General features: G+C 34.7%; 1 protein-coding gene across 4 annotated transcripts in view; it reads right to left on the bottom strand.

Annotated features, from left to right (window-relative positions):
* Nucleotides 1-16,449, bottom strand: part of LOC148946737 (interferon-related developmental regulator 2-like) — a 62,085-nt gene that overhangs the window by 18,106 nt on the left and 27,530 nt on the right. For all 4 annotated transcript variants that reach the window (XM_089096355.1, XM_089096352.1, XM_089096353.1 and 1 more), the window contains 3 exons: nucleotides 16,036-16,328; nucleotides 12,750-12,837; nucleotides 6,521-6,683 (listed from right to left, as the gene is read on the bottom strand). In XM_089096355.1, the coding sequence (XP_088952481.1) occupies nucleotides 6,521-6,683; nucleotides 12,750-12,837; nucleotides 16,036-16,293 (509 nt within the window). In that variant the 5' untranslated portion in view covers nucleotides 16,294-16,328. The remainder of the gene's footprint in view (nucleotides 1-6,520; nucleotides 6,684-12,749; nucleotides 12,838-16,035; nucleotides 16,329-16,449) is intronic.

The raw sequence follows: 16,449 nt of genomic DNA on the forward strand, positions 1-16,449 counted from the left end.
TCAGACATTATATTTGGCAATTTTATGATGATATAAGCCTCAGACATTATATTTGGCAGTTTTACGATGATATAAGCCTCAGACATTATATTTGGCAATTTTATGATGATATAAGCCTCAGACATTATATTTGGCAGTTTTACGATGATATAAGCCTCAGGCATTATATTTGGCAGTTTTACGATGATATAAGCCTCAGACATTATATTTGGCAGTTTTACGATGATATAAGCCTCAGACATTATATTTGGCAGTTTTACGATGATATAAGCCTCAGGCATTATATTTGGCAGTTTTACGATGATATAAGCCTCAGACATTATATTTGGCAATTTTATGATGATATAAGCCTCAGGCATTATATTTGGCAATTTTATGATGATATAAGCCTCAGACATTATATTTGGCAATTTTATGATGATATAAGCCTCAGTCAGTATATATGGCAATTTTATGATGATATAAGCCTCAGACATTATATTTGGCAATTTTATGATGATATAAGCCTCAGTCATTATATTTGGCAATTTTACGATGATATAAGCCTCAGACATTATATTTGTCAATTTTATGATGATATAAGCCTCAGGCATTATATTTGGCAGTTTTACGATGATATAAGCCTCAGACATTAATAAGCCTCAGACATTATATTTGGCAGTTTTACGATGATATAAGCCTCAGACATTATATTTGGCAGTTTTACGATGATATAAGCCTCAGACATTATATTTGGCAGTTTTACGATGATATAAGCCTCAGGCATTATATTTGGCAGTTTTACGATGATATAAGCCTCAGACATTAATAGCCTCCATTGTGATTTGGCAGTTTTACGATGATATAAGCCTCAGACATTATATTTGGCAGTTTTACGATGATATAAGCCTCAGACATTATATTTGGCAGTTTTACGATGATATAAGCCTCAGACATTATATTTGGCAGTTTTACGATGATAAAGCCTCACAAAAGTGAAGAATAAAAAAACATAGTATTATACTAGTGCACACATACACGACACTATAGCTGAAGCAACTCAAAAAAAGTTATGTTAAACAAAATAAATAGTAGATAAGAGAGAAGATGGGACATATTGATAAATGGGTCTCCGGTTCATTTTATGTGACGATCTGATATTTCCATAATAAAATTTTGTATACATCCAGTGTAGTATTGTAACTGGTAAAATTGGGTATTTTACGTATTTTACCGTAATTTTACGGACCCCCGTAAAATTGGTATTTTACCTATATTACGTAATGTACGTATTTTACCTATTTTACTGGTATTTTACGTATTTTACCGGCATCTTAGATATTTTACAGATATATTTTACGACGCGTTACAATTTTCAGAGCATAAAAGCGCGAAAAGGCTGGCAGGAAAAGGATTGAATATGATTTTGTTTTGTGTATAGCTGTGTTCCCCGGTTTAAAAGGCTGTCGGTCTGACTTGGTCTCTTATTATCAGAACGATAAAATGTATTATATTACAGGTAATTATAATCTTAAAATGGTGAAATTTTAGCTGAAATAAAATAACATTAATTCTGTGAACTCTTAAAGACAGAAAGGCAGGATTGCCATATGACACAAAAATTAAATAGCCGAGAAAAACGAGGATAATATCAGCCAACGAAAAAAAAAAGCGAGAACTATAGAGGCAGATACTTCGTCAGCGACTTCCGCCTGGCCTTCTTGAGTGCAAAAAAAGAAGAAGAAAGAAACCTAACCTTTTGAAGTAGCTTTAACTGAGCAGAAGAAAGACTGAATCACACAAACCGAAAAACCAAACCAGAATAAATGAAAGACTATTCACCAATTACATTGGGCAACAATTCTCTGCTTAGCGATGGACATAGCGGGCATACTGACTTAATTTTCTTTAAAAGTGAGGTGAGATGATCTTGGTTTAAACTGAAGAAAAATATTATTTGAATCCTTCGATTTTAAGTTATTGTACATTGGGTTTACAGGAATATCTCCAGTATCTCTATTTAAAGTAAGGTCTCTATTTATAGATTGTTTAATTTCAATTGCCTTCCTAAAAGAATGCGGGTAGCCATTTGCTTCAAATAGTAAAGTTGCCTCATCAAAAAGAACTACATGATCTGGATTTTCAACAATGTGGAGGGCCAAAGGAGAATCAATATCGTCATTTTTATTTTAAATTTCACATCTCAAAGAAATCTTGCATTCATGTCGTCTTTTCCCCGGGAGCTGGCGTTTAACCAACCCCCGGAATATCTCCCCTCCCCCGCAAAAATTTTCTCCCTGTTTTCCCCTTGGATAATTCCGGATTTTCATTGTAAGCGAAATTAAAATTTCTACTCCTTGTTTAAGTCAGGGGCAATCGTACTGCATTGCCATACGATTCACTGTATAAATATTTGTTCATTTAATTCTTCCCAGAGGCATTCCGTGTGGAAGGGGTGGTCAAATAAGCTATAGAGAGGGCTCAGTCAATTGGAAATTAAAAGTTTCAATGCCTTTTCTAGGACTTAGAAACTAATTCTAAGATTCTTTTCAACCAATTGATACCGAATGAGTTGTTACTGACTACAATGTCCAAAAGAAGTTCTTATTCTAACTTAACGGTCCTTGTGTTTCAGGGGTTGTTTAGAAAGAATCTTCAGATAAATACCAAATTAGCTCTAAGGGACAGATGATGGGAGCGTGGAGGTAGAAATTGCTACATAATCCTCAGGGCCGTATCCAGGACTTTCGTTGGGAGGGGGGGGGGGATTCTGATTTCATCTGAATCAGAATCTAAGTCTAAAGGACAGGAGCTAGATTTGCAAGCAAATCTTTTTGAAGGGATCTTAATGAGTGTGAAAGTGACTGAATGTTCCGCTATTATGATCCAGTGCTTAGTTAACCAACGTCATCAAAATGTTAAATACCTCTTCTTTTACTTGTATTCAGTACTTTTATAGATAAATGAAAAATAACATGCATATGATATGAGGAATGTTGCAGAATACGACTATTTAAATAAGCAAGGTTGTTAGGGTAACATTTCTTAGGGTCAAATGTAGAAAAAGCTGACTAATACGATTTTACTCTCAAATAATGTTTATTTTTTTTTTTTTTTTTTTTTTTAATGGATGTCTAAAATCAGGCACTGTCCAATTGCTGGGGTATTACCCTTAGCACAAGATTACCAAAGGGATAAACTGGAGTACTGGACAGTTAATTAAATTGATTAAACTCTAGATGAAGGGGCATTACCTTTTTAAGCCCAGGAAAATCAGAATGATTAAAAGGCTTCCCTAAAAGCTGGAAGTGATTGCTTAAAAATAAATGCTCAGCTGGTCTTGTAGCTACAAGGCAACTGTAAAACACCAATTTTACCCTGTATCTCCTAATGAGTACCTAATTTTACTTAATTACCAATTTTGCCTTATTTTACCAATTTTACTTACCGAGTTTTTATTTTACGGCAACACTACAACACTAATCCAGAGTGGTATCTCAAAAAGACGCCTAACCGGGTCAGAAAAAAAAATCACTTATCTTGAGAAACTCTTGATAGCACAAAATCCTTCAATAAACATGTATGCCGTAGTTTTAAGCAGCGTTCACGTTCACATCAAGTAAAACTTCATGTCTAGACGCGTGTTAAGCCAGACATCTCAGTTATAACAGCTCGTCACGACAAACAAACTTCCTAGCGTCATATCAAGCTTCGTAATTGAGCTTTTTCATAAACTGAGATCTGACACTTATTACTACAAAAATTTTGTCAGTTACACTCAAGGTCGTACGCAGGATTTATTTCAGGGGGGGGGGGTCACAGAAGATTTTTTTTTTGGGGGGGGGGTATAAAACAAAATTAAAAACGCATCAAAAATCTTTTATATTCATTTTTGTTACATTGTTCGCAAATCAGACAAAAATATGGGGAGGGGGGGGTCAAATCCCCAGCCCACTGGATACGGCCTTGGTTACACAAACCCCTTCAATTTTGCTCTAATGTCAAGAAATGTCAAACGCTAATTGGAGTTGGGGATTTTTGTTGTTGTTGGCACTTATCGACACTTCTACCCTTGTAATTTACCCGCACTCTTTGTTCTAAGCCTTGTATGTTTTAGCTGAAAAAATATGGCCTGGAAATTGGTCCAGAAAGGATCAAGTTTTACAGGTTTTAAATATAACTATTATTCACCAAGAAATTCACGAGCAAGCACGTACACAATTTTTACCTGGAAGAGGGGGATGTCTTACAAGAAGAAAATACCATAAGCAAATTATTTAGAACGCAAAAATCATAACAATATCGATATTTAAGGGAGGGCTTCACACCCCCCCCCCCTCCGAACATGCCTGTCTACAAGTGTACACTAGTAGATACTGGTAGATGGAATCAAGGATTGAGCAAGAATGTCACACAAATCTGAGGAAACCACTGATCTTGTTCAACAGGACGCCAGCTAAAAGAATTTATATCACAACATAAAAGCTATTGTCAACGAAGACTACACTGCCTTTGCATCATGAAAAAACAAGAAGTAATCCGGACTGATGAATGTTTCTGAAGTCAATGATCAAAATAAAACCTAAGCAAATGTTTCGGCTATATCGGAGACATATAACGCATAAATGAAATTAAATAAAAATCAATAAAAAATATAAATCACTCAAAAGCTTCGATAAAATGGAGATAAATTATAAAACTGAAATGGCAACAGACAAAGCCTTAGCTTTATCGCTTCATTCAAATTCAGCTAAAAGAGGTAAAAAAAAAAGATATTTAACCATGCTTTATTAACATTTTAGACAACTTTTGACTAAAATGCTCGCAGTTAGCCCTTGATGTTTTTGGATGCAGGTTCACTTCGATTGGTTACTACCTTTATTTTATTTCATTTTTCATTTGCATTAAATCATTTTTCATTAGATTTGTGTGCAAGTTGTTAAGTGCATACTCGCCCTAATCTCTGCTTAAGGATGTATAATCATTTAAGTTTCTTTTAATTTCAACGGCTCTATGGCAATTTTTTTAGTTCTCCTGGCCATTACCTATTAGAACTATTTCTTCAAAAGGTGTGGAACGGCCAGGATTTTAAAAATATGACTACTCAGTGCGAAATGAAAAGACATGAAATGAAAATTAACTTTCATATCAGAATTTAAGACTTTTTTATGTCTTCCCTTTGATGTTGTAGCCGTTACACAACTGTTGATGGGTTCCACCGATGAGCTAGTACATTACGGATAAGGTTTTGAAAGGCCCATTCACATTGAGACTTTACTAATAAAAATATTTAGCTTGCGCTAATTTGAAACAATCATATCTTTCACATAATTTTCCGACTGGCTGAAAATTTTTTAGGAAAATTGTGATTGGCTCGAATTAGCGCTAGTTAAACCTCGGTAATAGTAAAATCTCCCCCCCCTCCTAAAAAAAAATGTTTTGTCTGACTCGTAAAAACGTAACAAAAATGTATATAAATATAAACAAATTTGGGTACAATCAGGTTAGATGGGCCTTTCTAAAAAGTCCAGTTTGGTTAATGCTAATGAAATAGGATGAATATATAATAGTTTAGAAACAAATTAGGGATATAAATTTGCACATTAGGGGGTGGGGGGGGGGGGTAAAGCATTGCATATATTAAATACGTAACCTAACCTAGGTTCCTAATCTAGTCAAATGCATACATTAAAAATCATGGCCTCTTTGGGTATGGATAGAATAATACATTTGATGAAAGTTTTTTGTTATAAGGTTTGTGGTGCCCACAGTTCATATAATTATCCAGTAAGCTTATCACAGATCATTTCTGGTCTTCGTTCTCGGTGCGAACAAAAAGCTCCTCCCACTTCTTTCTGCATTAGCGGGTTAGTCTGTTTCCGATTGTTTCCAACAAAGTGCATTATTCGTAATAATGCACTTTCCACTTGTTTCCGATTAGATCACAGTCTGACTTGTCTACCCGTGAAAAGATCTGATGCCGCCTATGTTTCTATCTGCAAAAACGTTCTCTGGAGCACTCGCACCTTGGTCCGGGTTTTTATAATGGGTGAGATAGGGAAAGATCATACTGGATAATTATATAAACTGTGGTGGTGCCTGATTAGGTAGTGTTGTGAACTGGTTCTTTTTTCTTTTTTTTCATGTTATAGGCTAGTGTATTTTTACCACCCCCTCGGACAAGTGTTTTGCTTTTTGGGATGGCCGTTAAACTCTAATTGTTGCTTGTTTGTTATAATAAATTTCTCCCTCCCTCTATCTATATGCCATTTAATAGAACAGTTAAATTTTTCACTTGGCAAAGCTTCAATTGGTTGGTGTCTCACTGTGAAACTCACTAAGTTTTCCAAAAAGGATCAACACACCTTTGTTGGATTTTTATGGAAAAAAGATGACAGTTTGGTTAGAGAATGGGCCATTTTAGGTTTCCGAGTGGAAAATCCGACTAATGCTTCAACCACAACCATTAGATTCATAAGAATATGTAAACATCATGTAATTTGTCTTTCAGCTGTTTATATATATAAATTGAGACACTGACCTGTCGACGACAAAATAAGGCAGATACTTCAAAGATAGAAAGTTGCACAATGTCTTAAGGGCAAAAACTCGACCCTGTTGGGATTTCTGAGTAGTAAGATCGATAGCATCTTTTAACTTCTCTTCAACCTGATCAACTTCTGTCTGTTCTTCTGCTTCAAGTCCTGGATAGAAACAATATTTACATAGTTGCCCACGACTGACGGTTTATGGGAGCATTTTGCGGGGAGGATTCAGTGCTTCCGAAAACACTTTTTTCTCTGATATAATTTTGCAAATTTTAGATTTTTTAACAAAAAAACTTCTTAAGGAAATAAAGCGTTCCTTGAAAAAGCGGGAATCTTACGAGAAAGCGACATTCAATTTTCTCACAAGCACAGTTGTGTTTTCAGACACCGCGTTTGAAACATCTTTTGAGAGGGTTCCGCAAAATTCGTTTTCAGGGTTTCTGTGTTTTTAACCCAGCCAACTTAATAGCGTTTTCGTCTTTTTTACGGGGGTAATGTGGGAAGATCTTTCCATAAAGGAAGTTTTCATGGGGGAAGGAACATTGCTATGAAGGGGCGCCGGATTTCCCAGCATTATTTAAAAAAACAATCAGAAATTAAAAAAAAAGTTTTCAACTGAAAGTAAGGAGCAACATCAAAACTTAAGACGAACAGAAATTATTACGTATATGATTGGGTTCACCCCCTAGTTAATACCTCGCTCTTTAAGTCAAAGATATTTTAGTACTTTCATAAGAGCTATTTATTCTAATTAACGGCCTTTGTGATTAAGGGGTCATTTTTAAAGAATTCCAAGCGTGTTGGGCACGGGTTCTGAAAAGACTTAAAAACTTGTTGAACACGGTAACCAAAACGATAGTCTGTACAACCCGTGTCGATCCCAGAGATCCCAATTTAGAGATCCCAATTATGTTTAATCCCATTTCAGAGATCCATTGAAAGACGTTTTTTAACAAGGTCTTATGAAACATGGAGAGTACGGTATACTATTTTACACGCTACCCCAAGGGTACACGGGGGTTTCCAGACTGAGCCCCCCCCCCCTCCCAAAAAAAAAGAGAAACCCATATCCTGGGTACAAATTTGCTATTGCCTTTTTTAAATAAAGCCAACAAATTGTCCCAGATATACTTAGTTTATAGAATCTCAAGTGAATGATAGCCTACTTTACATTGGAAATGCTGATGACCTAATAATCGTCCATTTGAAGAAAACTGGCATTTGATATAACTATCATATCGATTAAAAGGATGAACAAGACAGTCTGGTGACGGTAACCAATGACATCCAACGCAGCTAATATTTTTTTACCAATGGATTTATTGTGTATGCCCCCCCCCCCATACAATTCCCCCCCTTATACAAGAATGGAGTTGGTGTAAACAGAGCTTACTTAGTTTTCTAGAGAGCCAAGACGAGATACTGGATAACATAGTTGACAAGCATACCAACGTGATTAGTTTAGCAGGTGGGGTATAAACATAAATTCGATGAAAAATACCATCACGTCTTCCGGATCATTACAGATAAAGTTAACCCTGTATATCCCTTACCTTTTGTAAGCCTAAGGGCAGGATGAGCAAGATCCGAAAGGCTGAAACACAGTCTGAGAAATCCTCTCATCACTTCAGTAAAGCTAATAATACTGATCTACCAAAGCTAGTCATATTTACAATCCAATAATGCTTACATCAAGGTTGAACCAACGATCCGAACTGGATGCAATGAGAGAATAGTTGTTTATCAATCTATTTGCAGAAATTTTGATACTGGAAATAAGACCCTCTTTTGCGTAAAATACTGGCGTGTCTTCAATTCCACAAAAAAAAACTATTTTTATCATATTATGTCCTGACAGGGTTGCTGGGGCGTTGTTCAACGCATTTTTATATCTAATTTTTTAGTTCTTTACTGTATAAAGTTTTTGCTAAAAAAAACTGGTTTTCTAATTTTGAAACATTATATTTTATGTTTTTTTTTACTTTTTCAATGTCGATAGGGGGTGAAGATACGAACACAATCTCCAAAATTGTAGGGCGGGGCCACGGGAGGTACGTATTACTGCACTAAGCTCAAAAAGACAATTGCTTTTTTTTATGTTCTTCCACCTTAATAATGTGTAGGAGCCAGCAGGCTATATTTTTAATAGAATTCTTAGGTCATCTCCAATAGATAGACGAAAAGCCGGTGTAAATATTACTTATCTAAAAAAAGCTAGAAAACCGTAAGTGTATTAGCTGTATCTCACCCTTGGTTGTATCTACTCAGGAAGTAATCTGCTTTGAAAAGCTGCTTTGAATTGGAAAACAAAATAATTTTGGCAACAGTTGTGGATCCACCGGGGCGACCCCCTCCCCCGCCCTAAATAGTCTGTTATATAATTTACTACATGATTTAGTGAAAGAATATTTTTTTAATGACACATAAATACCGAAAGCAAAGCGCATGGGAAACTATTAGTACCACTGACATGGAGGGTTGCTCAGCAAAATTAGAAAAAAAACAAATTTGATCTATAAGATGCAGATATCAATTAAGATCCTAAATTTAGCATCCAACCAGAAATTTTCAGATAGTACACACATTCATTTGTTTTCTAATTATCTTTATCAATTATAAAATACGCAAGTCCCTTTCAAAATTATATTCAGCTAACGTCGTTATTCAACTAGCACTGGATCAGTTCAAAATTAATTACAAAAAAAAAAAATTAAAGTAAAGAGGGACATAAAGACTCAGAATGAACAAAAGTCCTCCTGTATATGGGGGGCTGCTCCTCTCCCCAGCCTACGCTATTTACACTAAGTTTTGACTGTTAACAAATACTGACCAATGGGCAACTGAAACTCTTTTATTTACTGATTGTCTTTCAAAACATTAGAACGGAAAATTGGATTGTATGTTTAGATCAAATGCATATAAATAAGCCCTTCCATTTTTGACGAAGTTTAAAGCCTGCTTTTCATCCCAAGTCAATTACCCTTGTCTTTATACATTCGTTCCTGAAGCTTTGGGAGAAAAAAAGTCAAACAGAATAATCACTGTTCGTTTTAACTTCTTTGAAGTTGGTTTTTACTTTCATTTGAAAAACATGGTTTGTTTTTTTTAAGTTCCATTCGTTCACACTTAGGCACCCTCGAATGCGTCCCTCAAATCCCGCCCTTTACATTAAAGGTTAAATTTTCCAAAACAATACTTCGAGAGAAAGGGCTGTTGGGTAGATGTCCAGAAGACAACAATTTAGTACCCTCCATTCAGCGGTCAAATCAAGTCCTGGCCCCAAAAAGACCGAAATTCGGAAATTAAATCTGACTTTGCACCAAGTTTGGCTTGAATCCGAAACCCATTCTAGCATATGTTCTGATTACAATAATATACACTATCTCCAGTTTCAAAGAGAAATCTGTTCTATACCCTAAAATGTCCCAAGTAAGACACCAGCTCTTATTTTTTCATTAAAATTAGATTAAAATCTGACAACATATCCTGGTAGATATAGTTATGGGAAGAATTTAGTTTTTTTTTCAGCCGTCCAAATAAAAAGTGTTTACTACCAAAACGGATTTTTCTATGAAACCGGATCATTGTTGGAGAAAATAGTTGGAGAATTGAAGCACAAGCAGTAGTCCCAAGATGGGTACTGATCTTATACCCTTATTTTGGCACTAAGGGTTGCCTATACTAAACTAGAGCATTCACCTTCTTACATAACCATACCACAGGAGATATACCTGATTAGCATAACCGGTTTTCCTAGCAACTACATCCGGTGAACGACCTACATATTCTTGTTAGGGCATGATTAACATATATTCAACATTTTCAAGTCAATTGATTCAAGTGCAGAAAGGCTATAACCACTTAAGTAAACCATTTTATTTGATTTCAAATTGAACCAATATAATTTATGATATAGTATTGAACTTTACTTGACAGCATCAACACTTCTTTTAGAGAGGACTTATGGTCATCCATTTCCCAACCTCCAAGGGGCCCAGCGCCCCTCCCCAACTTTTTACCCTTTTTTGTACTTAATTTTTTTAATTTTTTTTTTAGAACTTTAAATATTTTGTTTTACTTAGAAATTTTTTCAACTTTTTTTTCATGTCTTAAAATGACACAAAATATAGTTAAAACCAAAAAAATCCCTTGCGATATTATCGAAATACAAAATGAAGATGATATAGATATGTTAGTAGGTGATTTTTCATATTAGAAAAATAATGTTTGTAGTAACATTTTTTTTTCTTTTGACTTGGAATTTTTGGAACTTAGAAATTTTTTAAACTTTTTTTATGTCTTAAAATAACATAAAATATACTTAAAACAAAAAAAATTCACTTGTGATATTTTCAAAATACGAAATGAAGATGATATAGATATGTTATTTGTGATTTTTCCTATTGGTAAAACAATGTTTGTAGTGAGACTTTTTTTTACCTAGAATTTTTTAGGACTTAAAATTTGGTTGGTCATTGAGAGTACCTAGTGTATTGTATGTTTTCAAACAGTATTATTTGTACATTGAAAGGATAAACACTCACATTATATATAGAAAAAAAAGTGAAGATGAAACATTCTAAGAAAGCGTGTGCATAGGATAAAGTTATGGTTGCATTGAATGCTGACAAAGACAAATATTTAAAGTATGAAACAACTACTAGTGGTAACACTATTCAAAATATATGCATGCATTGTCATGACAGTGAGAGATTAGAATCCGTTGGAGTACCGAAAAGATTCCACTTTTAAGATAATGATAAGTGAGACTGACTTTTCCAGAGATGTTATTGCTCAAAGAGAATGCAAACATAAAACTATTAGTTGATGACGAAGGCTAGTTTCTTGCTACTGCTGGTGGTAACATGGTACCTGTTGATAGATCATATCACCATCTTTCTGTTACCATTAAAAAGAAAGCAAAGGGGAAAAGAAAGGCCTACTGCTGTACTAATACCATAATGCAAATCTTGTCTATGTGCCAAAATTGCAAACTATGTAAAAATAATGTGGTAATAGATAGTGAAATCAAAAGAGGGGTAAAAGGGCATTGACAGACAAAATTTCCAAGGAATAGAAAGACGAATTGATGAAAAACAAGACACATGTTAACATTATTAGCACCATTGATCGTATACCAACAAATGAACCCAATAATACCAATGATGAAATGTGTGATGCGATTATAGCTGAAACTATGTTAAAACTCGTGCATGACCCCAAAATGGAATAACTGCCATGTAAACAGAAAATAGAATGAAGTATTTTGTAGAATGGATTCAAAGCATTCATTTTTGGTTTTATGATGATATTCTACATATTGTTGTTTCAATAAAAATAATTCATCCATCACTTTGTTATATTTCTATTATTTTAGGATAAGCTATCAAGTCAAACCTATAGGAAGTTTATTAAAAAGTCGAAGATGTAAGAAAAGGAATTTTCAGAGACATAGATACCTCAAGCAGGCTCATAGGGGGTATATTAGAATCTGAGATAAGCTAACAGGGCTTTCACCAAAGTCTGAGAGAGATGAGCTGGATTTTTTCAAAATCCACACAGACGAGCAAACACCCGCTCAGACACACAGGCACAGAGAGAGAGAAAGATAGAGACAACCAGACCGCGACTCAGACACATAGGCATACAGAGAGAGACAAAAACAAAATTCAAACAAAAAGAAGAAGAAGTACTAAAAGCCGATTTGACCATAATATATAAAAAGCGGACTTAACACATTTGGCTTCTAAACTGCCAAAATTTCAGGAATCTATTGTTTGTTTTTATTGAACCGAGTCTAGTTCGGTCTGTATTTATTATTATTATTTTTTTTATATTATATTTTTTATTATTTTTTTTATGACCATAAAATATAAAAAGCGGACTTGACACATTTGGCTTCTAAACTGCCAAAAGTTCAGGAATCTATTGTTTGTTTTTATTGAACCGAGTCTAGTTCGGTCTGTTTTTTTTATTATTATTGTTTGATAAGTTCCAAGAAATGATTCAAATAGGCAAACATTCATTTAAACCACTTGATGGTCTGAAGATTATAATCATAATCGCGATCATAAAAATAATAAATCAGACATTTTTTACTTTTTTGAAAAATTCAAATCCTCCTATAAAATCACATACAAGACCAACAGTAAAAAAGACTATTACACATTAAGCAAGCTCACTCCATCCTTGCGTCACAGTGATTATGTCTTATGAGCTCACCCAAGTACACAGTAATAGACTTGATTTTCTTCCCAAGCCAATTTTGCTCAACCTCAATACGGCTTCCAGGACTAGCCAACTGAATAACCTGAAGAAGAGAAATAAGAAACACTAAAAGAGCAAAAGAAAAGAGAAAGAAACACGAGGAAAACTTAAAAGAAAGAGAAACTTAAAGTACAGAGGAGATTGAAAAGGAAATATAAAGAAAAAAACTTAAAAGAAATAGAGAAACTTAAAATACAAACGAGATTCAAAAAACAAATACAGGTACGATTGCTTGAATTAAGTATACATAACACAACCATTTATATTTTAAAAATGAGCACAGATCGGAATTCTATCTTAAAGAAAACCGCTTTCATATGCAGTAATGCAGTTTTTGGTAATAGTGTGTGCAAAATTTAAAAAAGGAACGTGTGAGAATACTGAACAAAAAATAAGCTAAACGCATGAGCACCAAACAGCTTAAGAAGTTGCTTTTCTTTGAAGGTGTGGCGTCTTTGGGGGTCAACAGATTACTAATGTTTGAATTTTTACGCACAAAGTGTTGTCAAATTTAAATGATTTTTTTCCTCCTATTATTTCAATGTTTCAACGTGGCAACACTGACAAAAATGTGCTACTCCCCTAGAAACTTGATAATTTTGAAACAGGAAAAAGAAAAATATTAAAAATTGCAGTTTCTAGTCATGAATGGGCCCAAGATTGATCTACGGGGGAAAATCATTTTGTTTTGATGTCCTTGGTACTTTAAGAAAAATTTAGAACAAGTAAACATACATCTTAAACATCGGAAAACAGAAAACAATCCAAATATTTAGGGAAGAATCATGCTCAGCCGTCCTCAGAGCAAAAAAAAAACCACAGAACAGAATACAAAATAGAACACAAAATAAAACACTAAACGCAAAATAAAAAGACAAACCTAAAAAAATTAAATCATATGAGCCACTTAATTCCACCACCAGCAAACGGGTGATTGCACTTGTTTAGGCATAAGAATTGGTAATCAAAGAAAGTGAAAATGTCTATAAATAAAAATTTGCAGAAGCCGTATGCATCGTTTACTATGAACAATAAACCTTTCCAAAAATTCTGCCTCGAAGCCAAAACTGACGGAAGCCTTCAAGAACAAGCACAAAATAAACACATTCTTTTAAATTTGAAAAGACCCTTTTAGATTTAAGCTGAAGATACTGTTTATATAGAACAGAGTCTCAACAAAGAGATGGAAATTATTTCAAAGATATAGCCATTTGTTTTTTGTTGTTTTTTTTTCGTTTCACCTAAAAGAAAATTGCAGTACAGGCTATTGCTGGTAATTCGACTGTGTAGACACAATGTCAATACGTAGAGATTCCGTGTGTAAATACAGCAGCAGCTCCTATCTCCCTGGTAAAGTGTTTTCTCAAAGAGATTGGACTAAAACTAAAATTTAGATGGGTCTAAATTCATACTTGCAAGTCGATACTTGCGACTGTTATACAAAATAATGTCCTCTAATTTAAGAAAAATAGTTTCTGGTAATGTAATTTGTCTTTTGTCTGACTATTAAATAACACCATCTAGAGACACACATTCTTTTTTCTAAGCGCAAGATAGCTCAAATAACAAACATTTTACTTTCACTAAATGCTTTATTTCCAATAGAACATTGCAGTCTTATCAAAAGACAATTCATGGAATGGCTTGATAAAATATGGAATCTTGTAAACAATATCGGAAATATCGAACCGTTTAAGAAAATGACAGGTAAATTAAGACCGTTTCTTCCTAACAGTAGCCAAAACAAAAGTTTGGCAAAAACAGGAAGATCGAACAGAAGGTGGACAACGAAAAATGTAAAGAACAAAATTGCAAAGACAACCTGCTTTGTTGTCTTGTGATATTAAGTTGAATTATCCTACTGGACTCTAATAAAATGTGGGTTTTTCTTTATTTTGTTTTTGTGTATGGTTTGTTCCTCCCCCCCCCCTTTATTTTCATATCTTGTTTATATTAGGTTATTTCGTTTGGTTCTTTTCTTCCCGTTGATTAAGGCTTTTTAAGGCTTAACAAGGATTTTTTCCTATTTTTCCAGTGTGTTATTGAAAAACTATATCCGTTTTTCTATATCTTCAATTCGTTTTAATTTTGAATGGAAAGATGATGTAATTTAAGAAATCCATCCACATAAAGTCATTACCATCAAAATTATTTCCGTAATTTTCAAAAAGCGAAACAATCAACTAAAAGGGGTGCTATCTTAATGAAAACTACTCTATCAAATCCAACCTGTCTAGGAACCCTAGAACGGATGCTTCGAGCACATAACTACAAAAAAATACGAAATAGCCGTCAAAAGCAAAAATTGTCTTTTTTTTAGGATGATCGCATCGGATGGGTGGTCGTAGAAAATCGTGAGCGGGGTCACCTGTACGAAGATTCAAAACACTATGACCATTTTAATAAAGAAAAGAGATTGTGTCACAGCAAAGTACCAACTTAAAAAAAAAAAAAATTAATTCCTAAATAAGACTAGAATACTACGGAGCAAAAACCCGTGGCAATCGATACGTTTAAAAGGATCAATAGGTAGCTTATATGATCCTTAGGTTCCAAAACCCAACTGCCGCAATAAAGCTCATTCATTCATTCCTCTCTCTCTCTCTCTCTCTCTCTCTCTCTCTCTCTCTCTCTCTCTCTCTCTCTCTCTCTCTCTCTCTCTCTCTCTCTCTCTCTCTCTCTCTCTCTCTCTCTCTCTCTCTCTCTCTCTCTCTCTCTCTCTCTCTCTCTCTCTCTCTCTCTCTCTCTCTCTCTCTCTCTCTCTCTCTCTCTCTCTCTCTCTCTCTCTCTCTCTCTCTCTCTCTCTCTCTCTCTCTCTCTCTCTCTCTCTCTCTCTCTCTCTCTCTCTCTCTCTCTCTCTCTCTCTCTCTCTCTCTCTCTCTCTCTCTCTCTCTCTCTCTCTCTCTCTCTCTCTCTCTCTCTCTCTCTCTCTCTCTCTCTCTCTCTCTCTCTCTCTCTCTCTCTCTCTCTCTCTCTCTCTCTCTCTCTCTCTCTCTCTATATATATATATATATATATATATATATATATATATATATATATATATATATATATATATATATATATATATATATATGTTATTGACTTGCACTCGACTGAGTTGATTCACCAAAACTTCGAAACTTAGCCGAAAAGCGATTATCAACCTTTACGCAGGTTTGACTCCTAAAGCAGAAACAAAAATTAATTCTGAATCTAAGCCGTAGTGACAACACTGCTTGCTGGTAAAAATTTAACTTGCCTGTTTAATATCAGAATTCCTCGGTAAATACACTGCGATGTTTTTCGTAATCCTCCTTGAGTGTTCTACGGCTGAAAATACATCAACTGGCATTTTACTGATATCAAAAAGCTTATTTTTCAAATATGCAGACCCACCCCAAGGAGGGCTGAGGAAGACAGCATCAGCTTGTAAACTACTAGACAGCTCGAAAAAATTACCAGTAATAAACTTAATTCTATCCTCGACTCCATAGATTGCTGCATTTTTTCGTGCCATTTCAATCTTCACGGGATCTATGTCGATAGAAATCACTGAAAAAAGAGAAAAAGTATGTCGTCTCCCAGAATACTTCTATTTATACAACATAAGCTTAAAAAATCGCATGCTAAACCATGGAGTGCACAGCGCAGGTACCGATGTCCGGTTTTACCA

Source organism: Artemia sp. Qi Xiang Cuo, chromosome 11, assembly GCF_049724085.1.
Source record: "Artemia sp. Qi Xiang Cuo chromosome 11, ASM4972408v1, whole genome shotgun sequence".
Taxonomy (NCBI): Eukaryota; Metazoa; Arthropoda; class Branchiopoda; order Anostraca; family Artemiidae; genus Artemia; species Artemia sp. Qi Xiang Cuo.